Below are 27,047 nucleotides of genomic sequence, written 5' to 3' on the forward strand. Positions count from 1 at the left end.
GAACAAGAGGAATCTGTTGGATTGTTACATTTACTGCACTGAGCAAGAATGAACACTGTTGCTGCTGTTCAACAGATATGTTGGAATAATTGATTATGGACTGGACATTTTTGTGCCCTGTTATGGCCATGGTTTCAGTGGGTGGAATGTTTGCATTTCGAAGTTTTTGGACCAGGAATTTGCGAACTGAGTGGTTCGTTATTCTCTTGTGCTTGATAAAGCCGGCGTCTTTTGCCATGGCCTTCATCATCTGACCTAACTTGTTGACACCCAATTGTTGACGCAATAATCACCGGGATGCAGTGTCATTTGTGCGTATTGCCAGGTAGAAAAGATGCTTTGAAGAAAAATCAGATGGACGCATATCCGAGTACAGCTTGTAAATGAACACAGGATTTCTTGGTCCAGACGATTGTTTTCTACGGTCAAAGGGGAGCAACTCGAACTGACTTCTTCAAAGGGGAGCAACAACAACAGACCCTATTAGCATAGTGTTAAATTTACCTAATACTAGGTTTTAATGACAATAAATGACAAAAAACTCGTTTTTTGCTACTTTCCTTTGTTTTAAGGTCATTAAGATTGACAAACATTTGAGATTGTTTTTATTATTGATGCACTTGGCAAATACAGGTGACGAGGTGCGTGGGAAAAAGTAGTCCCGGTTCGGCAGTTGATGACGTCATTTCGTGCCATTGATTATAGCCTTGCCGTTGATTATAGATGAAATTTAATAAACGGGGCTTTAATCAACCGATTTCGCTGTAAAAGTGGGATAAAGTTTCTTATTCAACTTGTAGCGGAGTCCCTTTTCTACCTCTATAGGCAGATCTGGTTGGCTGACGAGGGTTTACATGGAAACATAGTTACCGTTTTTGACGGTTTCATATCACCGAGAAACTTTGCTCTGGTTGCGAGAATACCAGTTGGACAACAAACAGAAACCTCACAGATACTAGTCATTTGAATGCATCGACATATTATTATGGTGTGGATTTGTTGATCTGACGTTTGTCTTTTACAAATACATAATAATTGTTACCTTATGCTTACAAGTAACTTTTCCAAACTATATCAAATCTTACTGGTATGCACGGGTCTTGGTTTACTAAACTTCCAAAGCAATATTTAGATTAACAAAAACACTGCTATAAAATATAGTATTAAATGGAGCATATCGACTTAAGCGTACAATTTTGATTAATAGATTGTTGCATGTGCCACTCAATCTCTGTATGATTGTGACTTTACCACGATATGCACGAATCTAGTTTGTGATGTTTTAACCGGGCCGGCTAGCTCTGTTGTTTGAACGCTCGACTATATATTCGGGGATTGCGTTCTCGAATCCCAACCAGATATGTTGTGATTGGCTTTGTAATTATTTTAACGGACATTATATCTACAAATAAATGTATGTTCCAACCCTCCATAGAGAAACTGTCTCTAGCCAAGAATAATCACCGCAGGCACGAACGTAAAAACACATTCTTCTGCAAATGCTTTGAGCATTCCAATTGACATTGAAGATATTAAACGAGATTATCAATTCAATTTATTGCAATTTTAAATACCCAAAAGTTAAATTATCACCGAACAACAGACAGACAATGTAGCACAATCAGAACCTGGCAGCATGTGCTATTTCTGGCAACTTCTCCCCAAATCCTTTATCCATGCTCCATACAGCAGCATGGGTTCAAATTTACATATCACAATGAAAAATGTCCACGCCGCAAACTTGATTCAAAACTTAAATCGATTAACAATATGATCTTTATAAACATTAGGTTTATGACCAAATCTTCATCACGATATTTCGAAGTCAGATCTTAATACCATGTACTACTTATACTTTTCTACTACAGAATGAGCTCAAGTCTTAACCGTTTGCATGCTGGGAAATTTGTCGTCTGCTAAAATGTCATCTGCTGAATTTCTTAAATTAGCATTTTCTTCGATTTTTTTTCAAAAAATTCTATCAGAATAGCAAACAGTTTGGATCCTGATGAGAAGCCACGTTCTGTGGCGTCTCATCTGGATCCACACTGTTTGCAAAGGCCTTCAAAATTCGGTTCCAGCTCTGAAAGAGTAAATACTGTGACAGATAATTCTGTCTCATGCAATACGTTTCTTTCTACAGATTGGGTAGGAGTCGCAATAATGTGTTAATTAATAATATTCCATACGCAAACTGATATATATACGATACGTCAATAACTTAATTATCTAAACGTCAATGTAATTTATACATTTTAATTTCTTACTACTTACAATTACGAGTTAAGTTTTATATTTCAGTGTAGTACCCAGATATGCAATAATCTATTAAACATGTACCGGTATAATATAAATTTGGACTAAATACGGTTGTCTTTCTTCATGTCAATTTCTATGCATTCTAGTAGTTTTGAACTTCAATTACCGTAACACCATTTCGCCCATTGTCCAAACCCATGGTTAATTTCTTTTAAACTGCATTATTATACCATGCAAGAACATGGCGACACAATTCCTTGATCATAAATAATAAGTAAATTTCTAACGACCCATACAATAACACCACTGTAAAATCCCCAAGATTACAATCATTTGCTTAGATACTGGATATACAAACAATAACCGCGATGGTTTCCATAATTGTGCCAAGGAATATGTCCTCTTAAAGGGCCTTTGGCAACAAATGATTATAAATGTAGCTCACAATTAAATAATTAACGATCAAAGGCATCAGCATTACAAAGAAAAAGATGCGTTAGACAACGAATGAATATATACAACGGTTGTAAATTGTTGAAAAGATGAACAATTGCATAAAATTCATTTTCGGCGATTATTGCATAATAAGGACATTACATCAACATCATGGTATATATCTCCTTCCGATCAACAATCCGACTTCCTTCCCAATTCATTCTCTGGCCGATCTCTATCGAAATCTCCGTTACACATCTCTGTAGCGCCTGCGACATAGGATCCAACTCATTTTCCACACGATTTTTATCTGAGCAATACAACCTTCTGTTCATGCCCTTAAGCAACAGACGTTCAGGTTCCAATATTTTCTTGCCATACCACATCAGTGGCTCTGGGTGCGATACTATTGCCTTCCTTATCTTCGGCAATCTAATTTATATCGTTTCACCTTCGTTCATCAACCCTGTTACGCTTTTGCTCTGCATCGAGTCCGCAAGCTTCCATCAGATTCCTTTCTGGTATTATATAATATGGCAGATGGGTCTTTATTATTGCCGTTTTTAGTTGCCCCAGTCCTTCCCGAAGCCAATAAAAAAACTACTTTCATTAAACCGTACCTGTGGATTGCTCTCCGAAAGCCACAATACAATGTTTTTACTGTGTATGATGAAATTTCCTTCTTTACTGGCTTTAACACATCCTTAACCACCATTTTCAATATAACATAAACGTACACCTGAGTGTTATTAAGACAGCTCAAGAGTTCATTCTCCCCAGTATAAAAGCAAATCCTTCATTCTACATGTTGATTTTCACTACCCTTAAAACCAACAGGTGTCACAAATGATCCCATTCTTTCAACTATGTGAACGATATCCGGTGGTTGCCAATGGCGACTACGTTCTGTCCATCTCAATAGTATGCCAGGACAGTGACAGCGTAAAGAAACGACCATGTCAGTATGCAATGCCTCAATTGAACTCTGCCTTGATGGTCCTGCACGTTCGTGACGCACTTGGCCTTGCGTTAATTCCACCTTATTGTAGTTATCAAAATATAAAGCACTACTCAGGAGAACATGCCCATTTCCATCATAACACAGAGCATCCCGAATTAATGTTGGAATCATTGTACCATGTCGCTCTAGTAAATGAAGCCTACAATGTCCGTAGTAGCATATGTCGGTATTTAATGTAAACACAACTGTCTCCCTTGGTAATCTGTCAGAATTAACACCACCTTATAAACAAATGATGCCTCTTACTACATAAAGGCGATCCCAGTCACTTTCATACAAGCGTGTCAGTCCCTCTGCTTTACTACCCGTAGTTATCAATGGTGTTCCAGGCAACCGTGCAGTCTCCAGTCTATCATACGCCCTGTATGCATCTCTCCATGCCTGTCTTATGTGGGACCCATACCCCAGGCAGTGCATGTCTATAGGGAGGCATTTTCACATTGAACCTGAAAGTTCGGAAAACATTTAAATTGCAGAAAAAATTGATATGTTACTAAACATTTTGTAACTCCTCATAGCAAATGCAGTTTAAACCTGTACTATACAAATTCATAACAATTATAAGATAATTATGTCGTTCTGTTTACACTATATTAGCACATGCATGCCTGTATGTCTTATGGGATAATAATTTTAAATCATGTAAAGTATAATCAGCATTGAAATAAGAACACGAAATAGTTAAACGATAAATCTTGAGTAAAGGATCCATTTTAGACTGCAAAAGTGTTCAGCAAGCAACGTAATTTTAAGTTGTAAGCATTAGCTCACAACTAATGTAGAGAGGATGGTTTGCAAGTCAGTCTGCATTAGCTACGCTAGTAGGATAACCTCTGCCTGTCTGCACTACCTGCAGTAAAAGTATGCAGAGGACGAATTCAGGGGTGTGATTGACGTTAAGTCTGAGGGGAGGAAAATTCTGAAGACTGATTTTGACTACCCGAATCGCATGCATGACGCTAGGAACATCTGCTCCACTACTGCAGTGTGTATATTTAATCAATAGTGTTTAACAGCTTGTAAGACAACAATATCCAGCCTAGGGTTTTAATCATTGAAATCGGTACATATTTGCTGCTTTCAGGGCAAATGGGGCTAAATGCATGTCAAATAAGATTAGCTTGTGCACACTGATTAGCCTGTGCAATGCGCACAAGCTAATCAAGGACGACACTTTCTGAATTTTTGGTGTTTTTTGTTTAAAGACAGTCTCTGGTACTGGGATGACAATTAATGCCATTAAGCCCTGTTTTCCCAAAATGAAGCTTAAATTATCTTTTTTATTTATGATTTGAAAAAAACAACACATCTCAACCTGTGCTTTAAGACACACTTATTTAAAATTTGAATGGGATGTGTTCGTTTCAAACTTGCGATATAAAAAGCTATAACATAATTTTGAAAACTGAGTTGTGTCTAAGATTATACAACAGCGAACAACTTCATTGCCTTCAGCACTTTGATTAGACATTATTTATTTTCATCAATGGTTAACGACAAATTATAAACAAATGTGTTTTAACTCATTATTTTATGACTTATTGAACGAAACCAATACTTACAACTTCTATGTGAACTTCACAATCTCCAGTACTTACAACTTCTTGGTGAACTGACCTAATACCAGTTCTTACAACTTCTGCGCTAAATGTACAATCACCAGTACTTACAACTTCTAGGTGAACCTTACATACACCAGTACATTTGTACTTACAGCGTGTACATGAACAACACATACACAAATACTTACAATATTTACATGCACTGCACATACACCAATACTTATAATGTTTACATGCACTGCACATACACCAATACTTACAATGTTTACATGCACTGCACATACACCAATACTTATAATGTTTATATGCACTGCACATACACCAATATTTATAATGTTTACATGCACTGCACATACACCAATCCCAACAATGTTTACGTTCACTACACATGCACCAATACCAACAATGTTTACGTGCACTGCACATACACCAAAATCAACAATGTTTATGTGCACTGCACATACACCAATACTTACAATGTTTACATGCACTGCACATACACCAATACTTACAATGTTTACGTGTACTGCACATACACCAATACTAACAATGTTTACGTGCACTGCACATACACCAATACCAACAATGTTTAAGTGCCTTGCACATACACCAATACCAACAATGTTAACATGCACTGCACACACATCAATAACAACAATGTTGACGTGCACTGCACATACACCAATCCCAACAATGTTTACGTGCACTGCTATACACTTATACTTATAAAATGTACATGAACAGCACAATGCAATTGCCTTGTTGTACATTATATCATATCAATGTTGTTATTTATTTATCTTAACGTATATGAGTATAAAAGTATATGAAAGGGGACTTGACAAACTTTGGCATATTGCGATGATTTTTTTCACATTTTTAGATATGATAATCTTTAAAACAATTTTCGATGAACGCGCTTAATTTTTGGTCACTTTGATAGATCACTAAATCTCACACTCATAGTTCAAAATGGATGATACATATGGGTTAAATAAAGTTCATGTCTTTTGTTAAGGTGAACAAAGAATGATGTGCTGTAAATGCTTTTCAATATATTGTATTTGTTACGGGCACACATTATAGTTTATAATCAAATGTACACTTTAATTACACAATTGTACAGATGGCGGAAGGTGGTCCCTAGCGTGATAAGTTGGATCATGAACGTGTTCTACATAACCTTTACGCCTTTACAGTCATCATGAAAAACTTGATGTGACATGTGGTCTCTTAAATTTTCAGATCTGTGAGACATGGAAGTTACGGAAGTTCTGATTTACGATGTTATGATTAGTGTTCAATTTCATCAGTGTATCCATATGGAAAATAAGACCAAAAGTGCAAACATTGGCTCTTTTATCTTATTGACCAAAAAGTACCCTCCAAGACACACCAGACACTGACCAAATTCATGATTTAACATTTATCATTGATAAATTTTGGAAAACCTTTAGTAAATTTGTGTATTAACGAGTTGATAATTCAGAATTTTGAAAAATATGGAGCGAATGTCTGATGTGTTTCGTCCCAATATCACAGAAAGTAAACTTGTGAACTTCTGGTTCAATCATTACATTAATTAAAACTTGCTTTAAAGTAGGGTATAAAAAGGTTCCGATATGTCTTTCTCTGACAGTTGGTCATATTGAAATAATGCTTATCACCAGAAGTTACAAACTCTACTTGCCGTGAATGTTGTTTTGACCCATACAGTGTTTCCAGGACTCGTCAGTTGGACAAACACCATCAATTTGAGTCAACAGAACATAACAGAACAAGTTTAAAACTGCTATATGACTTTGAAACTCACAACAATACGAATTTAAACTGTTAGTAACTAGTTACAAACTTGTAATAACTACAACAACAAAACAAGTGAACAAAGGAATGTCATGCGAAATGTCAAGTACTACGTCCATCACTTTCCGCAAATGTCAAAATGTCAAACATAATGTCCACTTCTACTTGGAAGGAAAGTGGCTTGTAAAGTGGCAATATTCCGCTTTATAAAAACGCTATGCATATAAAAGCATACAAACTCTCAACAAAGGATGATGGCTAAGGTAGGATTCACAGGTTTTACTTGCAATAAATATAAATGTAATGGAAAAATCCATAACGTCCTAACTTTAAAATTAGCTGGATTAAAGGAAGATGGGAACTCCTGTTTTATTGCAATTTTGTTTGTTAGAAAGAAGTTTATTTATACCCTTTAATGAATATGTATTCTTCCAAAATAAGGAAAAGCTTACTGTTATATATTGAGAAATTGATTGTCAAAATAACTTCCATCACTTTTACTGGTCCATAATTTTGTGTAATTATTTTATGCTTATATCTTTTTTTACAAATTAATCTAAAGTTTAAACATTATTTTACCTAAAAAACACAGGAATACAGCTAAAATGTCAATCTGAGAATTTCGAAGTGTCACCCGTTATTGTTTCCATTTTTCTGATTTAGAGCCAGGGTAAAGTTATCGTTTCTTTTGGAAAAACAAACGTATACAATATTTGTTTCTAAGAAAAGAGAAAGGCTCACCCTGAGTAATATTTCAAACTGAATTTAAACTTCAACAGCATATATTGATTTAATATGAAATGGCTTTTTTTTCCTGGCCGTTTTCTCACAAAGTTGATAAGTTCATGACTCAAATTGTCACAATTTAAAGAATTATGCGACTCATTTTTTCATAATTTTGATGAGTTCAGGACTCTTTTTTTTTCACAATTTGAAAAGTTTGCGACTCATTTTTTCACAAATTGAGGGGGCCAAGGCTGCTTCACAAGGATGGGGAAAAAATCCCTGCTGTAGTTAGTGAATAAAAGGTATAAGCCTCTGTCTCTCTGAGAAATATAAACTCCATGCTTATTTATCCACATACAATACAATTACTTTGATGCAACTTTACAGTGTTCAATTTTACACGACATACCGGTACGGTGATGCCAAGGTGCCCTTACCTCAATTAAAAGTTCCCTTCCTTAATACCAATACACTTTCATCTCAAAAAACAAGTTTCAAAGTAATAAAGCTTTGCGTTGTAAATTTTAGTGAAGAACTGATTGACAGATGGACAATTCAATCACTATTTCACCCATTTAACTCACAACAAACTATAAATTAATATATAACCGTATGTTTGGCTAATGCCAATATAATGACAATTAGTTTGGTCAATATATATGAGCACCACCCTGGGAAAATAGGGTTTAATGCATGGGCGTAAAGTGTCGTCCCAGATTAGCCTGTGCAGTCCGCACAGGCTAATCTGGGATGACACTTTCCGCATATACTAGATTTTTGCTAATAAAGAGACTTCCTTTAAACAAAAAATACAATTAAAGCAGAAAGTGTCGTCCTTGATTTGCTGTGCAGACTGCACAAGGTAATCTGGGACGATGCCTAAGGCAAATGCATGAAACCCTGTTTTCCCACAGTGAGGGTCAGATGTCTTTGAATGGACTTGAGGTGTTATAGTATACCTGGTTTGGTACTAGCGGGATCCCTAGACATGATAAGCTGCTGGCCCTTCTCCATCATCTTCTCACCCTTGTCTATGATGCCTTGGGAGAAGCCCTTCAGGCCCCCAACTTTGTTGGACACAGGCTGGTTCCCGGGCTGAGATTTGGACGACTTGTCCTTCTGATGGTTAGGCTGGGCCATTCGATCCACATCACGTTCTCCCCATTTCACAAATTCGCCTGCCAACAAACATGTTAAATCCTTTACCACTGAGATACGCACTTTGACATGTTTGTAGTCCCTTAGAAAATCAAATCAAATTTTAGACCTTTCTTACAAGATTCAAGTTTTAAAGGCTTCATTTCCAACCCTAAGATACTGATGAGAGGCAAACAGTATAAAACCTAAACAGCCTCCGAGTTACTAGGACAACACTTATCGTTTGTATGGTATTAAACACAAATCTTTTTAAATAAAAGCAGGTTAAGGTGTAAAGTGTTGTTCCTGATAAGCCTGTGCGGACTTCACAGGCTAATCTGGGATGACACTTTAAGCACGTGCATTAAGCCCCATTCTCCCAAAGCGAGTCTAATTTGTTTCCACCCAACAATGTGTGCTGCCCTGCCTTACCTGCCCCCTACGGGTGGTGTCCCCTTACTTGGCCCCCTGTCTTACCTGCGCCCCTCTGGGGCGTGTTCCCATACATGGCCCCGTTTTCCCGGTCAGTGGTAGATCTGGCTGTCACTAGCTGGTGGTCAGGGATGGTCAACACGGACCGGTGGCCTGGGAACAAATGTAGTTATATAGAGGATATTTGTTAGATTTGGTGGAATATGGATTTTAATTCACGAGTGATCATAAAAATATATTTTTTCTATGATCATGAGCAGAGGGCCAGATAAGATGCGTATTTGCGTAAAATACGCATCAAAAAAAAGAAAATACGCATGACTTAAATTTTTGTTGAGTAAAAAAATCCTGGCTAAATTCGGATTACGCATCGTGTGAAATCATCTATCCGCATCCGTATCCGCAAAATCATAATAAGGACGCTATATTCCATTTATCCGCATCAGCGAACTTATCTTTCTTTTTTGGGACAAAACATATATGGATAAAACTGAAAATTATAATTGAGATACTTATTATGAAGAACAAGCGTGAATTTAAGTAGATATAAGGTACAAATCATCATTCTGCCTGTAAAAGAATACAAATGGTAAATACCTGAAACATCTTGTTCTAGTGCCTTGGCTATGCTTTTCCAAACATTTGAAGTGAAATATGCAGAACTGCGTTGGTTGTATAATTCCGTGTAATTTTTTATGAATTCGATTAGTTTTTCAGTTGATTTTTGAGATGACAGCTTCCCTCATCGTGCTAAATGCCGTCCGCATCTTTTCCGCACATGAGCGTTCTTTTGCGGACGCCTATTGCGCGTGCGGATATGCGGATGCGGATGAATGGAATATGCGCAATGCATTTCAACTGGTCCTATTTTTTTGCGGATATGCGGATACGGACAGATGGAATAGTAGCCTAAGCCGTTTATATATGCATATAAATTCATGTAAACCTGACTGGTTCACGTCATTGTGTCCACACCGGTAAAAACGTAGTGACATCACCATCTATGTCTAGAATGTGGTTCCCGACCTAATTTACTCCTCAGTCAGAACGGTATCATTTCATTTTGGCCCACAATAAAGGCCGATGTTGACACAACGGGTTCCTTGCTGCATTGTTGAGAAGCGATATACGCTTTCAGTGAAAACATTTTACATCACATTTGATAAAACCCGAATCGCCCAACATCAAGCATATAATTTTTGCTATCAGTTCATCTCTTGTGTGGCACTATGGGAAACCCTTTTTCCTTCAAGCACTTTTTAAATGGCAGCCGAAATACACATATAATAAACACGTTTTGTGGGCCAAGCTTGAACGACTTTGATCGTGGCTGTACAGTGTGTGCTAAACAGTGGCTTGCCAAATCAAGACGGAAAAGAGATTAATGGCTGCTTATAAGCCAAGGGCAAATAAAACAGAAAAACTGTTACATAAAACAAAAGGGATTTCTATATTGTATACAAGACTGCTTGACATAGCGAGTTAAGACTTCATGTACAATTTATTATTAATTCTGATCCTTTGAACATAAATACTCCTTAAAATTATCAGATTTTGATTTTTACTCATCAATTAAACATTTCATGAGTGAAATACCCCTCGACTGAAAAAATTATCTGGAGCTCTGATCATGAGTGAATTAAAATTGATATTCCACCAAATCCAATACATTTATTTTTTATTTTTTGCTTACAAACAATTATTTGCATTTCTTTGCAACAATATTTCTTGTCAAACAATAAAATTATCAATAATTTTCACTGTTAATTTTCACTGTTAGAAACAGTGAATTATCAGTTTTATTTCACTGATATTTCTTTATAAACCACCAGAAAGCATAAAATAAAAGATGTTTACTTTCAAAATAGTTTTAGGGTATTGTTTGATACACACGGCAATTTTGAGCAAAACATTTTCTCAAATACATCTTAAAGAGTATGGTTAATCAAGCTCAAAGCTGTAACTGTTTATTTTAAATAATAATTTGACTACACACAGGCACAGTGCAGTGTCTTGAAAATACCTCTGATAATAGAGGGCTGTTGCCCTCATTCTTACACAATATAATTGCTTGTGGTATTTGAAGTTGTGGGGGGGGGGGGGGATTAGTTCATACTAGAGAACTGAACAATCCTGGTTAAAATCACTTGTATGGGAAAACTACATGAACTTTATAAATGAACACATTTTGTGATAAAGGGACAGACAGATTGACGGATGGACAACGCCAATACTATATCCCTCCGCCTTTGACAGGGGGTAATAAGACATAACGATATACATACCATATACATTAAGAAAGAAACAGACGTTTTAATATTAAACATGTCCTTAATTAAAAAATTTATTTTTCACTTCATTTCCTCGATACTTAACAAATTTCAGTACAGAAATAAAATATTCAGCACATGAAACATTTTTAAATATTGCAATTCCACATGAATTGTTATTTGTAATGAAACAGAAATAAAAGAAATATGGGATTTGATTTTTTTTTTTTCCTAGCTGGTTTAGACTTAATCTGAACAAACAACCTGGATACCAAGTCCTTGTAAGCCACTATATTCATTTCCTTCTGTGGTTTCTAATAACAATAAGGAAATTCAGTATTCAAAAGGTTTTCGTTGCTTAGTGGATATGGTGTCCGAGGGTTCTTAAGATGAACCCCACACAAACACTAAGTAATGGTTCTACCCACGAAACGGACTTGAGAGCATTTCAATAAGATTTAGGCTTTCTATGCAATACTGCTTAAACAAAAAGGTTTAAATTAAATTAATCGGAAAATTCCTTTATTGATCTACACTTTAGAGCCACCCCTAAAGACACTTTTGTAATTGTTCCCAGTTAACCAACTCCTATCAATAAACCTTTGGCCTTTGATCTTCAATTTTAAATATGTAAGCTTAACCTTCAAACAAGCCAAGGTACAGACCTGGTTTAGTTGATCGTACAGTTGGCCCATTGCGTGACATCAGGTGGTCCCTGAGTCGTTCCATCTTGGTCCTGCTCATTTTCCTTTCCTCCTTCACAGAAGAGTGACTCGAGCTGGACTTTATTGGACTCCCCGACAGGAGAGTATCAGCCAAGTTAGAAAACTCACTGACACTATGGATAGAAACAGTGTTAATTAGAGACTGGACTCTCTCCAGGAGAGTATCCGCCAAGTTAGACAACTCACTGACACTACGGATATAAACAGTGTTCGTTTGTTTCAGCATTCTTAATCCAAATCAATTGGGAAAGAATAAAGAAGTTTAAGGGTTTGGTGAAGATGGCGGCCAAGAGTAGCTCAAATAAATTAAAGGTGCCCTAGCAGCTTTTTAAACACAATTACTTAAATGTAACATACAAATCAGTCAAGCATAGGACAATTATATAACCTTTTCCCCTAAAGCCAAGAAAGAACTAGTGTTTACAAGATTCTTTTTTTTCCATATGACCTTGTGAAAACAAATTTAAACCCCATAGTGCCTAGTTTGGATTGCATTTTATACAGTATCTAAATATTCAAGTTGGCTTTCATGGATATTGTGCTTTACAAGTAATCACAATTTTGTTTACCTCAATCTTAAACCAATTTTTGACCCCACATGACCAAGTTTTCAAACTCAGACAAGAAATTATTGAAACCAATTTTGAGACCAAGTTCCATGACAAAAAATGATAGTGTTCACAACTTGAAAATGTCACCACATCTTTTCCCACCAGTTTTGAGCTCATCTGGGCTGAGGTACCATAAGAACAACTATTCTTACAAAGTTTCATGAAAACTTGGCAATTGTATGACTTCTTAGATTGTTAACAAAGTTTTCTTTAATTTTTCCTAGTGACCTTATTTTTATTCGACATGAACTTGTTTTAAATTCAGCCAAGATAATATTCGGGACAATTTTTCTAACCAAGTTTCATGACTTCAACAGTGTTCTTAAGCATTTTACAGACTTCAAATATCCAAATAATGAAAACTGTCCACTCCTTGGCTGGCAAGTTTTTGAATGGCTCAAAACCATTTTTGAACTCTTGAACTCATCTGAGACATTGTTTTTAGACAAATTTTTTCACCAAGTTTTTGGGATGTGATTTTTGAAACTGTGGAGAAACATACAATGGACTAAAACTCTTCATATTTTAACAGATGCATTATAGTTAAGATCTATTCGTAAAACAAATTGGAATTCAAATTAGGGAAATCAGCTGAAAGGAGGCGAAATCACACACCTGATTTCACGTTCAATTTCACTGTCAAAATGGAATGAGCCTCGTTCTGGGAAAACTGGGCTTAATGCATGTGTTTTAAGTGTCATCCCAGATTAGCTATTTGCAGTTCGCACAGGCTAATCAGGGACTCTAATTTTTTTGATTTTGTGGTATTTTTCATTTTAAGGAAGTCTTTTCTATTCTAAGCAAAAATCCAGTAAAGTAGGAAATTGTCTTCCCTGATTGCCAACTGCACAGGCCAATCTGGAAGGCCACTTTACGCACATGCATCAAGCCAAGTTTTCCCAGAATGCAGTGAATACGGGCCCGGGGCTCATGAGATAAAGGTACTGCAATCTCACTCGTGACTGGTGGTGATGCTGGTGTTACTCCAGGTGGACGTCTGGTTGTACAGTTTCAGCTGCTTCAGTCTCTCCTCCAGCTGGCGCAGCTTCCCCTTATGGGCCGTGATCAGGCTGTGGTTGCTCTTGACGACGCGGTACAGTGCATCATTGGTTGGCATGGCCATCCTGTGAGAGAGAGGGAGTGAGAAAGAGCAGGTGTAACGTGGTGTGAAACCAATATTATTTGTCAGACACAAATTCTCATGGATTTTTGTGTGTCCTCTCAATCAGGAAATCAAATGCCAAAGGAATATTAAAGTCTGAAGTCTTATGTCAGAAATTATAAAAAGAACAAACAAATTTAAGATAAAGCAAAAATGCCAAATTTTATTAATCCACGTAATTTCTTGTCAACGAAAATATATGAATCTACATTATGTTTGATGCTATTAGGCATTTTCACAATGGCAAACTTTTTTTTTTCCAAATCTGATCCAAAAATTCTACCGCCATCTGTTGACTTACTTTGACTTTGACCCAACACATTTCTGTGAAGGACAATTATTTTTTTAAGTTTACTGTTCAGGCAACTCATTTTTACATCCTCCTATGCATGAGAAATCAAGAGCTTTTAAATGGACTTTATTTTGACCTTTGACCTCAAAGAATGGCCTTCACATTCAAGGTAAAACAAGATATGTGTTTGTCAGAAACACTATGTCCCCTTTTGCGCCCCTTTGAAGCTATATATTTGACCTTTGACCTTGAAGGATGACCTTGACCTTTCACCACTCAAAATGTGCAGCTCCATGAGATACTCATGCATGCCAAATATCAAGTTGCTATCTTCAATATTGCAAAAAATATTGCAAATGTTAAAGTTGGGGCAAACAAACAAACACACAAACAAACCAACAGACAGGGCAAAAACAATATGTCCCCCACAACAGTGGTGGGGGACACAAAAAAGGCTGCAATACAATAACTGTTCATCAATGCCATTTGTACAGGACCCAGTATTCTACCTGGACAATTGAACCTCGTTCTGGAAAAACTTATGCATGTGCATAAAGTGTCATTCCAGGATAGCCAGGAGGATATTTTCCGCTTATATGGAACTTTTCATTTAACAAAAAGTCTTTTCTAAATGAAAATCAAATATAGGCAGAAAGTGTTGTCCCTGATTTGCCTGTGCAGACTGCACATGCTAATCTGGGATGACACTTAATGCACATGCATGAAGCCCAGTTTTCCCAAAATGAGACTAAATGACTCACTTGTTTGTCTTCCTGTTCTGGTATTCCTCCCACTGTGTATCCAGTATTAGGTCCACATCCCTCAGGCGGCTCAGGATCTGATCCAGCAGCTGAGAATTGAAAGTAGATATGGTAAAGCAGTGTTTTTTTGTTCAAATTCGGGGCCAGTAATTGAAAGTTTCAATTTTTTTTTAAATATACAATGTATATCTTAACATTTAGTTCCCATCCAGCTCTATATGTTGAACCTCAGTAAATTTAATATTGAAAACACTTTTAATCTCAATTCTGAAGCATTTGTAAGCAGAACAACAACACTTATTTCCAATTCTAGCAACATTAATTTCCAATTTTAGTCAAAACGCTGCAATTTGTCCCAATCCAAAGGGACCTGGACCCATTCCCAAAATGGTTAAAACATACGCTGCAAAGTCAAAAAGCACTGATACATTTCAGCCACATTCTGTGAAAACTAAGCTTAATGCATGTGTGTAAAGCATCGTCCTATATAAGCCTGTGCAGTCCGCAAAGGCTAATCAGGGACGACACTTTCCACTTTTATTGAGTTCTTTGTTTAAATTAAGCCTCTTCTAAATGAAAATCCAGTTAGCACAGGCTAATAAGGGACGACTCTTAAGGCACATGTATTAAGCAAAGTTTGTCCAGTATGAGGCTCACTTGTATGATGGATAACATATTCTTTTCCTATGGTACAACTGATACATACAACAAACAATCACCTGCATTTGAAAGTTGAATTGCATTAAAAGACCACTTGGTTAAGAGACAAAAGACAAGAATCACTACAGATAGTATCGTGCTATTGGATGTGGTGATTAAGGATGAGCTGCTTCGTATGACAATGGGTCTCATGCAATATGAGGCCAGCAAAGCTTTTGACCAGCCTGCGCATAATACCCTCTGTTAATCTACTTTACCCTGTCCCCTCGAACTTCATTTCATATATTAACACCAAAACTTTTAACAAGAACAATATATGTCAAGAGCTCTGCTATTTCTGCACTCTAACCTCAGTGGAAGATATTTTTGTCAAATTTGGGGCCACAATTTTGCCCTATTCTTATCTCAAGAAGGGCATATACTTTTCATATGACGGCCAAAATTACCAAAGGAAAAGCTCATTAAAAAACAAATCAAACTATTTTTTTTAAAATATAAATCTCAACTTTTATTTTATCTCCCCATCCAGCAGTATAAGTTGAACCTTAATTAATAAAATATTGAAAACACATTCATTATCAATTTTATCTCTATATATATATATATATATATATATATATATATATATATATATATATATATATATATATATATATATATATACTGCCAAGCGCCCTTTAAAGCATTATAGGCAGAGGGACATTATCGAGTCCGTTTCCTGGGAAGAACCATTACTCCCAAAATAGGGAGCGAACCCACGAACTCCCGAATGCTAGACGGACACCTCATCCACTACACCACCGCGATCTTAAAGCGATTTTAAAGTATGTGTTAGCCAAAAAAACACCACCACCAAATACCCAAATTTAGTAAAAATGAAACGATTTTTCCTAATCAAAATGGCCCAAATACCTCTATGTATGTTGAACAAAATATTGAACCTGGTACTGCTGCTGGAGATGCTTGAGCCTTTCAGCACCGCCGGGGTCCAGAGCGCACGTCTTGAGCAGGTGCAGGTATTTGGGGTCTGTGTTGAGTTTCCATCGGCGCCGGCATTCCTCCACTTGCGAGAACAGGTCCAAGCATAGCATCCTCTCTCCCTGCACCTTTTGATTCTGGTCCTGAAACACATAGGAAAATGGGGTTAAATACATATGTGTAAAGTGTTGTCCCAGATTAGCCTGAGCAGTCTGCACAGGCTAATCAGGGACAACACTTTCTGCCTAAACTGGATTTTCTCTTAGAAGGGACTTCGTTCAAATGAAAAATACCATAAAAGCATAAACTGTTGTCCCTAATTAGCCTGTGCAGACGTAACAGGCTAATCCGGGTAAACACTTTACACACATACATAAAGCCCCCTTTTCTCAGAGCATGGCTCTAATAATAGATAATATTAAGAGAATACTTAATGTGTTTTTTATTTAGATAATGTTATATATGGAAGCTTAAAAACCTAAACCACCATCCATGGTTTTGTGTGCCGTGACAATTAACTAATCTGTAAATGAAACTTTCTTGGTATTCTAATTTTCCATTATTTTCAAATTGTCAGCTTACTATTGCTAAGACATATGTCCTAGATGGTAGAAAACACTTTTTGGGAGATTTGTTATTAATTTAATGAACTAATTCTGCATACAATCAGACAAGATCATTGTGAATATACAACAAAACACACAAGTCCAGTATGCTTTCCTCCGACTTTATACAACTCATCATTGTTCATAACTATGTCTCTGTTGTTCTTTTCTTTTCTCTCTAAAAAATATATATATATTAGCATATCTTGTATAACATGTCTGAACTTTATTGCTTTGTACAATCACTGTGTTGTATGCTCATATACATGTTTACATTGTATGTATGATATTGAATAAAAAAAAAAAAGAAAAAAAAAAAAAAAAAAAAAAATAATTCTGCATACAAGCAACCTACAAACAAAACTAAGTTCATTACCTACGTCCAAACTCCAAGTTATTAACTGAAAACCATTTTTCTATTTTTTGAAACAGTGACCTTGACCTTGATCTATCTTGCTCCCAAATGAAGTCCCTCACTAAGTCTGCATATAAGCTAGATACAAACAAAATAACAGTGCAATAGCTCAGTCCAAACTGAATTAATTGAGCGTATGCCACTTTTCTATTTTTATTTATAGCAAATGTTGACCTTTATGCCTTAAATAGAATCCTATGCACAGTCTCCATGCAAGCTTGTTAAAACCAAAGTTTCATCAAGATTGGTCAATAACAACACAAGTTATCGACGGGAAATCACCTGTCTTTTGCACGACACACCGTCCAATTATGGTGAACAAATGTACCGAGTAATTTTAAAATCTCACAATGAATGACAGAGTTATGGCCCGGACAAGATCATTTATGGTCATTTTTTACCTTTGAACTGAAAGTGTGACCTTGACGTTGCAGATATCGACATAATTCTTTCGTGTGACACACCGTCCAATGATGGTGAACAAATGTGCCAAATGATTTTAAAATCTCACAATGAACGACATAGTTATGGCCAGGACAAGCTCACATTTATGGCCAATTTCACATTTGAAGTCAAAATAACGCAAGAAGATTGATCATTTTATATATAAAATATATACAATTCACTACGCATGAAAAATTTGCATTCCTGGGTTTACCACGTGATGATGACGATCAATCCACTTGCGTTATTTATAGTTAACTGGTATAGTTACCTGGTACACATACCCAGTAAAATTTTATTACCGAATATACTGAAAATATGAAAACTTAACAACTTTTTCAAGTTATGTATTATACCAGCTAAGATATAATAATCAATATAAACTAATACTTGTAAAAAAAAAGTATTTTAGTACTTTTCTTTTTTTCGTCAATCTGGCCGACGGCCCCTTTAAAATTTTATCTGATGGCTGCGGAAAACCTTCTGTCTGCTACCTGTACTGTCTTCCTGATCATCAACTACAGATTTTTTTCTAACTATGTTTTTTTATTTGCCACAATTTAATCTGTAAAAGGTGAAATCAAAATAATAACAGATTGCAAAAAGAGCAGCTGACCTAAGTACAAATTTATTTTCTAACATTTCATTGATCTTTGTGATTATTAGTGAACATGTATAATTGACAAGCCAATTATTAAATCTTACTTATTTACTTATTTGCTAATATGTAACATTTTATCCCTTTGGCAGAGTCAGCCCTGTGTACGCTACCTGTACTGTCTTCCTGATCTCGTCAGAGAACGCCTGCATGTCCTGGGTGTGAGCCAGTAGCTGCGTCATCTCCTCACGAGAGCCTACGCGCATGTCAACACCTGCAGCCCGCGCACGTAACTCACCCATTTCACGCTCAAAGTGATTGATCTGCAATTTGCAATTGAGATCAAGCTGCATTCTGGAAAAACTGGGCTTAATTCATGTGCATAAAGTGTCGTCCCAGCTTGTTAATTTTTAAACATGACCATAAACTTTGTGTCATAATTACTGATTTTGTTTTAACATCTATAATGGAGAGACACTAAGTAAATCAACAAATACAGATCTGAATAGGAATGAGGATTCAGCAATCTGCAAGTGCTTTTTTGATATTGTCATATTTTTCTCACTTGATTGCCACATTAGTTTTTATTACCAAGTCCACCAATGTTAAAAAGACCAGCAATTCTTTTCCTTTTTTATAAACTACCTGTAAAAGGCTTTTTCAGAATTGAGACCAAAACTGCCATTTGCAGTCCAACAAGGAAGGAAAATTGCATCAAATTCATTCCAAAAGCACATTATCTGTAAGTAAACAAATAAAATGAGTACTGAAACTGAACATTTAAACAAGAAGGCAGGTAAAACAATATTTTGTTGTGTTTGTGCAAAACTGTTCCATGCAATTAAAAAGACCTATAAATGCCAATCTGAAGAATTCACAACAATTTCTTTCCCAATTTAAAAGTTTTTCCCCCCTTTTTTTCCCAATTGGCACAGTACCCATACTTTTCCAAATGCTAAAAAATTACACACTGAGACCAAAGATGTTCCTCACCTCCTCCCTGATGCTCTGTGAGAACTGTATCTCCGCCTGGTCTGCTGGCCCGGGGGTCAGGTCTGCTGCCCCGGGGGTCAGGTCTGCTGCCCCAGGGGTAAGGTCTGCTGGCCCGGGGGTCAGGTCTGCTGCCCCGGGGGTCAGGTCTGCTGCCCCAGGGGTAAGGTCTGCTGCTGTGAGGGTCAGGTCAGCTGTCCCGGGGGTCAGGTCTGCTGCCCCAGGGGTCAGGTCAGTCTGCCCCGGGGTTGGGGAGTACCGGGGAGATTGGGCGGAGGCCCCGCCCGAGGGGTAGCGAGGAGGAGGGGCCTCTGTGGGGGATCTGGGTGCATCAAGGGTTGCATCTATAAACAAGGGGAGACTTGAATTTGATCAAACATACAACTTTTTTTGGTACAATTATTTACTGACAAATTAAAAATCTTCATTACTGTTATTGTTAAGTTTCATACAAGAATTTGTGACCCAAGAACTAAAAAATATCATTTGAAATTCTTTCTTTTGAAAATCTATCTTAAGCTCCAATGACCTCCTTATGCAAAAGATAATGCATGTTGACGTGAACTCAAAATGTGGTGAAAATGTCAAAATTCAGTATAAAAGTGGAATTTAATTTGGAGGCATAGAGGAAATGTTATGCATTGTTATCTTAAAGGGATCTTTTCACAGTTTGGTAAATTGACAAAATTGAAAAAAGTTGTTTCAGATTCGCAAAATTTCGTTTTAGTTATGATATTTGTGAGGTAACAGTATTACTGAACATTTACCATAGTCCAATATAGCCATTATATGTATCTTTTGACGATTTGAAAACCTAAAAATTATAAAGCGTTGCAACGCAAAACGATTGAATAATTTGGAGTTCTGTTGTTGTTGTTTAAATTTAAGAAACTACGAAGATTGCTTCTATAACGTATAAAATACTTAAACTGTGTATACCTGGCGGAATAGCCGAGAGGGCTAATGCGTTTTTACTTCAGACTAACTCCAGGACTCCGGGGGTCACTGGTTCGAGCCCTGATACCGGCTACTTTTTTTTCCTTTTTTTAATTTAATTCTTGTTTTTTATACTGGAGCTTTTAAGATCCAATGTTTACATTTATCAATATAAAGCATTAAAAGACAAACTTCAAAATATGCCAAAATCTGTGAAAAGGCCACTTTAAAAGGTGGTGAAATACCCAAATTTAGTATTATAATGGAATTTAATTTTGAATTGAGAAAATGTAGCCTTATTTTACAGTCAAATTATGTAAGATATTTTAACTCAAGCGAAACTTTTCGAAACTATAGTTATGCATAAAGTTTTTCAGTGTAAGGTTACTATTGTCCAGCTAAATGTACCTCCAGTAGCTGTTTTGACTCCAAATCCTACAGAAGTCCCTGCAGGAGCTGTTGGCATGAAACTAAAACTATTAGCGCCAGCACCGGCTTTTCCACCTTCATTATTCAAACGGGCTGCAAAAGTCCCAAATGACGATGTAGTGGCTGGCTGTGTAGAAGTAAACGATGCAGAAGAACCAGTAATCCCAGCCGAGGTTGATGAAAAGATTATCAAAGTAGCCGGACCGGTACCCTGAGATGTGTTGGTGCTGGGTGGGCCAGGCTGGGCAACAGGCGTTGAGATGTTGCTTGGGGTGAATGACAAAGGTGCACTGGCTCCCGACCTGTTAGTGAGACCAGCAGAACCAAAGGCTGGCAAGCCACTAGCTGTTGAACTGGCCTGGATCCCAACCTGCCCAACACTCCTGTTGTAGGCATTGTCAACATATGTCTTAGACGAAGATGCAGCTGACTCACTTATGGTGACCGAAGTTGATCTACTACCAGAATCATCATCATCATTCGGTGTAAGGGTTGAAAACCGTATTGGAATGTCAGAATAGCCATAGCTTCTGCCACATCTGTTCGAAATCGGCATGCTCCCCCTCGGCATCCCTACCCGACCTAATGACCGATTGTAAGCATTGTCAACATACGTCGCCGATGAAATACTGCCATCTTGGGAGACGACCATACTGCCAAGGGGCATCCCCACCCGCCCGATCCTCCGGTTATAGGCGTTGTCTACATACGTCCGAGGCATTTTCTGTCACTCTAAAATATAAATGTCATCAACTGAGGAACTTCATGATGTTTGCTGTTCTTAATCAAATAAAAATACTTGGACTTCGAAATTAATGTTTATTTTGTTAGTTGGATTCTTCACCGTCATCAACAGTATTTCAATAATATCACGGCGGTCAGTAATGCTGCAAAAATACGCCAACAAGGGCTGTTTGTAAAACATGCATGCCCCCCATATTGGCTGTCAGTTGTAGTGGCAGCCATTGTGTGAATACGTTTTTTGTCACTGTGACCTTGACCTTTGACCTAGTGACCTGAAAAACAATAGGGGTCATCTGCCAGTCATGATCAATGTGCCTATAAAGTTTCATGATCCTAGGCCTAAGCATTCTTGAGTTATCATCTGGAAACCATTTTACTATTTTGGGTCCCTGTGACCTTGAACTTTGACCTAGTGACTTGAAAATCAATACGGGTCATCTGCCAGTCATAACCAATGTTCCTATGAAGTTTCATGATCCTAGGCCTAAGCATTCTTGAGTTATCATCTGGACACCATCTGGTGGACGGACAGACGGACCAACATGTGCAAAACAATATACCCCCTCTTCTTCGAAGGGGGGCTTGAAAACCGTATTGCAATATATTGTCAATTCAAAAACATGTATTGCAATATATTGCATTATATTGCTAACTTGTACCAGAATTATAACTCGCCAGCTAATCACCAAAACCAACTTATTTACATGAACATAACTTTTTTATTGTATGTTTAGGTTCTAGTTATATCCTATTGGCAATTCTAGCCTTTTTTACAAAATGCTTTATAAACACAATTAACTCGTTTTTTGTGTTACAAAGCATTTTGTTAAGAAATATTAGTATTGTCATTTTGTCCATTGGATATTCCCATTAAACATGCTGTGGAATTGTGTACTCAGGCTGTCAAGTGACATTTTTTCAAAAAATAGGAAAAAAAAGGAACTACTTTTGCAAAAAAAGTAGGAAAAAGTAGGAACCGATATACAGGTATATTGCTGCAGCACTAGCCAGTGTTTTTTTTCACAATTAGGGGAATGGTGGCGGGGCCCGTCCAAAGGGGAAAAACGCGTTGTTTTTTAGAAAAAGGGGGAACAAAAATCACTCTTATATGTGTTATAATATTTATTATATGAATACACATGTTTGTATGAATGTAATATTCACAGCTGAATTTCTCTGTACTTTTTTAAAAATATATATCAATGATTTTTCAAAAGTAGTTTCAGACAGTTCAGCCTTTATTCACAGTCTCAGTTTTCCTAACCATTTTGAGTCTAATCGGGATTTTTTAATCGATAAAATGGCAAATTTGAGCATTTTTTATCAATACAATGGACCAAAGTGGAATGTTTTTATCAACAAATATTGACACAATATAGATACATGTACATCAGGCCTTTTCCTGGCCATTCAGCGTTTTTCCTCACCACTTTGGGACTGGTGCCGGTACCGGTCAAATTGGGAAAATTAGCGTTGTTTTCATAAAATTGGGAAATTTCTTAATTATGCTCAAATCTTAATAAAGCATATTCTAAACTTAAAAAACTATGTGATTTCTGGTTTATTTTATATTTATCATTGAAGAAAAATATACATGTATGGACAGAATAAAATACTTGTATTTGCCACCCAGTCAAATATGACAGTCCTGTATTTGATTTCATACGATGAATTTAGAAATCAAAAGTCAAAGCTGCTATTGTAGCAACACCTTTAATATCAGAATTGTATCTACCGGTAACATCATGTTTTATAGACATTTAAAAACATCTGAACAATCAAGAATTGTGCAAACATGTCATGTGACATCAATTGCATACATGTAATATATTGAATAATAAAGACGTGTTATAACAGCAAAATTAGTGATGTCTGCAACAAATGAAAATAAAATCACATTTTAAATTTCAAGTATGCTAGATAATAATCTCAATTTGGAACAACAGCTATTCCACTTCACATACACGTGTCTTGCCAAAGTTCATTAGCACAGACCTTACAAAAGGATATAACAGATTTGAGAATAATTCAACTTTTAAATGCAGAGAACACAGGAATTCTCTTGTTCAAATATGGTCTGCTTGCTCAATTTATAAGAAAGTAAAATATTTGAAATATAACAATCTACAACTTGATCAAAACATCAGTTTTCTTTCTGAAAAACAGAACAAAATACTATAACATAGCTATAACTGCATACAATTAATAAATTAAATCATTAAACCCAGTTGAAAAATTTGGTCAGCGGTACATTTAAATTAAAATCTCGTCTTTCTTTGCAAATTTAACTCACAATGTAATCAACAACCTTCTGAAAAAATCAACAATATAAAAATGGCTGCATGATGTACATGTACATAAACAGCAAAAAAAAGAAGCAGGGCTCTGAGCACCCTGAAATGTTGCTGTATCTCTTTACCCATAAAAAGTGAACATCAGAATATTCAAATGATCACATACAAGTCAGTTGTATGAACTTGTATGGTACATCTTTATCAAAACAATAACCTTTAAACACACAGAAGCCACTTATAATAGTTACTTTACACACATCACATTTGCATCTATATTGCATGATTATGTAATGTTTGTGTGTTTGAAATCCAATAACATTAACAAACATCTGGAATCTATGACAAGCATTTTGGCATAAAACTTTATATAAAAAATGTTCAAACACTGATACTCCATTCAAAATTTGTTTACGTACCTGGATGTGAATCTGCACCTGTGAAGCCGTATCTTAGGGCTGCACTTATCGACCGCTTTTTTGTTTATTTTCTTGTGATAATACTTGGAATAATGCCACACCATCGTTGCTGGTTAGTCGGAAAAATGTATTGTGTTTTGATTAAGGTTCCTTTATCGCGTACAGGAATATTCAGACAACGGGAACCAATCGATATATTGCCATCAACACTTGCTGCGATTACTTCCCCTGTTGGTTAACCAGGGCTTAACACTAAGGCACGTACGAACGACATTCACTGCCTGTACCTAGGTCCGGGCTAGCCAATGTCCCAGGAACATGCCCGACCGGTCGTGTGTATTTTCGGCGGGATTATGTGTTCTATATCAATAAACTGTGTTTTAAATAAGCTTTTCAAAGATGCAGAAATCTTAATACAGTATGATCAGATGACAATTAAATCCCAGAGTGAAGTTGGAGACAACAAACGGATCGTATCTCGAAATATATTTGGAACCCCCTGATTGCAATCAAAAAGAGGCAGACAATTCAGAAAATCCCCGGCGGTTTTCCTGGTAAAACACGTCAGTACCTATTTTTAAACAGAATTCCGCTAGATACGGTTTTTGATTGGTTTCCTTGAAGTGACGTGTTTTCTCGATAAAAATACGTTTAAACTAAAAGCCGGGATCGCCCAGGATCAATGAAGGTATAAAACTTGACATTAACACAAAGTTACTATAAAATTATTAGTTATTTACCAATTTTAAATAATTTTAATTTGTTTGATCGATTAGAAGTGTTTTGACAATCTTTTTTATGCAATTCAATTAGCAAAAACTAATATTAATGGTTGATCCCGGCTTTTAGTAGAGAGTTATTTGTTATGACTACCGTAACACGTTATTTTGCAACACCTAAGATTCACTTACCATTTGTCGTCAGAGGGCAACCGCGGCAATCTATGTAAAAAAGGTTTTAACATTCATGTCGTTGTTTAAGTTTGACTTTACGGGTGGGGATGGGGGTTCCTCGGATAAGAAAAGAAAAGGGAAGGAGGAAAGTAATAGAAAGTATGAGGGGAAAAAAAACAAGGAAATTTCTCCCGAAATGGCGTGAAGATTACAAATAGATGTCTTAAGTAGATGAATATTGAATTTATTAGCATTAGTAAGGCAAGCTAAAAGAATGATTGAATCATAATTGCGCATCTCCACGCACAAGAAAATACAAGATGAATGATAAATATAAAGGTTTTGATAATATTTGGGTCAGGGCACATGAAAGATTGGTCAGGGCTAGTAGGTTCTGCATTTACTATCCCGTATGGTCTAGTTGAAAAACAAGTTAGTGTTAAGCCCTGGGTTAACACGCACTTATTCTAGTTTTACTCAATTTCCATGTGAAAACAAAAAAGTAAACATTGCCATTTTTTCCTGCGAATTGGGATTTTTTATTAATTGGGAATTTTCATTTTGAAATTAGGAAAAGTGGTTGCATTGGGAATGGTGCCGATTTACGGCACTAACTTTATATTAGAGGAAAAAACGCTGTCATTTTGGGAAAAAAATGCAATTTATATGAAAAGCCCACTGTTTTGGGAAAAAATAATTTAATATAACTCTTTATAATAATTCAAAAACATATTAATTTGCTATATACTTTGTAAGCTGTATATGAAATAAATTTGAGATATAGTAATAATTAGAGAGTTCTTTCTAAAAAAATAAAAATATAATTTTTTGGGTTTTTTTTACTTCTGGAGGGGATTTTTTCTACAAAATAGGGGAAAAATATATACTCTTTTTTGAGGGGAATGGGGCCGAATATCAGCCCCGAAATTGCCATAAAAAACACTGCTAGCAATGTTTACATACTCACTGAGTCACACTTTTCTTTTTGTCAGGTTTCCAGTAGTATCATGGACGAACAATCTTTGGAACCTCTTAATTTTTGACACGTCAAATACAATGACGATTATTGTTGCAAATAGTGAAACATATTAATAAGTACTATATTTGATAAAAATTTGTTTCTACATGGCTGGCAACTTTAATTGCTATGTAAATCCACTTTTGATAACCGATTTTTGCAAGTTTCCAGCACCACCACATATCATGTAAAACTTTCAATGCCGCCCAAACGAGTACCTGCTTTCCAACCCTTCAGTGTTCAACATTAAAAAATAAATTCGCCACATCATTTGACCATGGTCATGTGACTATTTGTAGCAACCCAAATGTGTACATTGTCAACCAAAGTTGAGAACAATAATTAGACCATGTTTTTAAAGGTGTTTAATGAAAATAATAATATATGTAAGAAATACAATGATTTTTACGTGTTTTATGATTAAGCTACTT

At 36.3% G+C, this 27,047-nt stretch overlaps 1 protein-coding gene across 1 annotated transcript; it reads right to left on the reverse strand.

Annotated features, from left to right (window-relative positions):
• Positions 1–2,819: 2,819 nt before the first annotated feature.
• On the reverse strand, positions 2,820–21,891 carry LOC127873365 (nuclear pore complex protein Nup214-like). The gene is made up of 10 exons (XM_052417219.1): positions 21,231–21,891; positions 19,890–20,230; positions 19,070–19,219; positions 16,798–16,977; positions 15,197–15,285; positions 13,938–14,105; positions 12,311–12,483; positions 9,421–9,528; positions 8,766–8,984; positions 2,820–4,161 (listed from the first exon to the last, which is right to left on the reverse strand). Exons 1-10 carry the CDS (start codon positions 21,820–21,822, stop codon positions 4,151–4,153), a joined length of 2,031 nt encoding a protein of 676 aa, XP_052273179.1. The 5' UTR covers positions 21,823–21,891; the 3' UTR covers positions 2,820–4,150.
• Positions 21,892–27,047: the final 5,156 nt, after the last annotated feature.

This window comes from Dreissena polymorpha, chromosome 3 (assembly GCF_020536995.1).
Source record: "Dreissena polymorpha isolate Duluth1 chromosome 3, UMN_Dpol_1.0, whole genome shotgun sequence".
NCBI lineage: Eukaryota > Metazoa > Mollusca > Bivalvia > Myida > Dreissenidae > Dreissena > Dreissena polymorpha.

What these genes read in the sequence shown, in the direction of transcription:
- LOC127873365 (XM_052417219.1), bottom strand. Translation starts at nt 21,822, where the DNA reads ATGCCGAGGGGGAGCATGCCGATTTCGAACAGATGTGGCAGAAGCTAT. An exon ending in CAGAACAGGAAGACAAACAA is followed by an intron (nt 14,106 to 15,196) that starts GTGAGTCATTTA and finishes TCTCTCTCACAG; the next exon opens with GATGGCCATGCCAACCAATG. An exon ending in CACGCCCCAGAGGGGCGCAG is followed by an intron (nt 8,985 to 9,420) that starts GTAAGACAGGGG and finishes GTTTGTTGGCAG; the next exon opens with GCGAATTTGTGAAATGGGGA.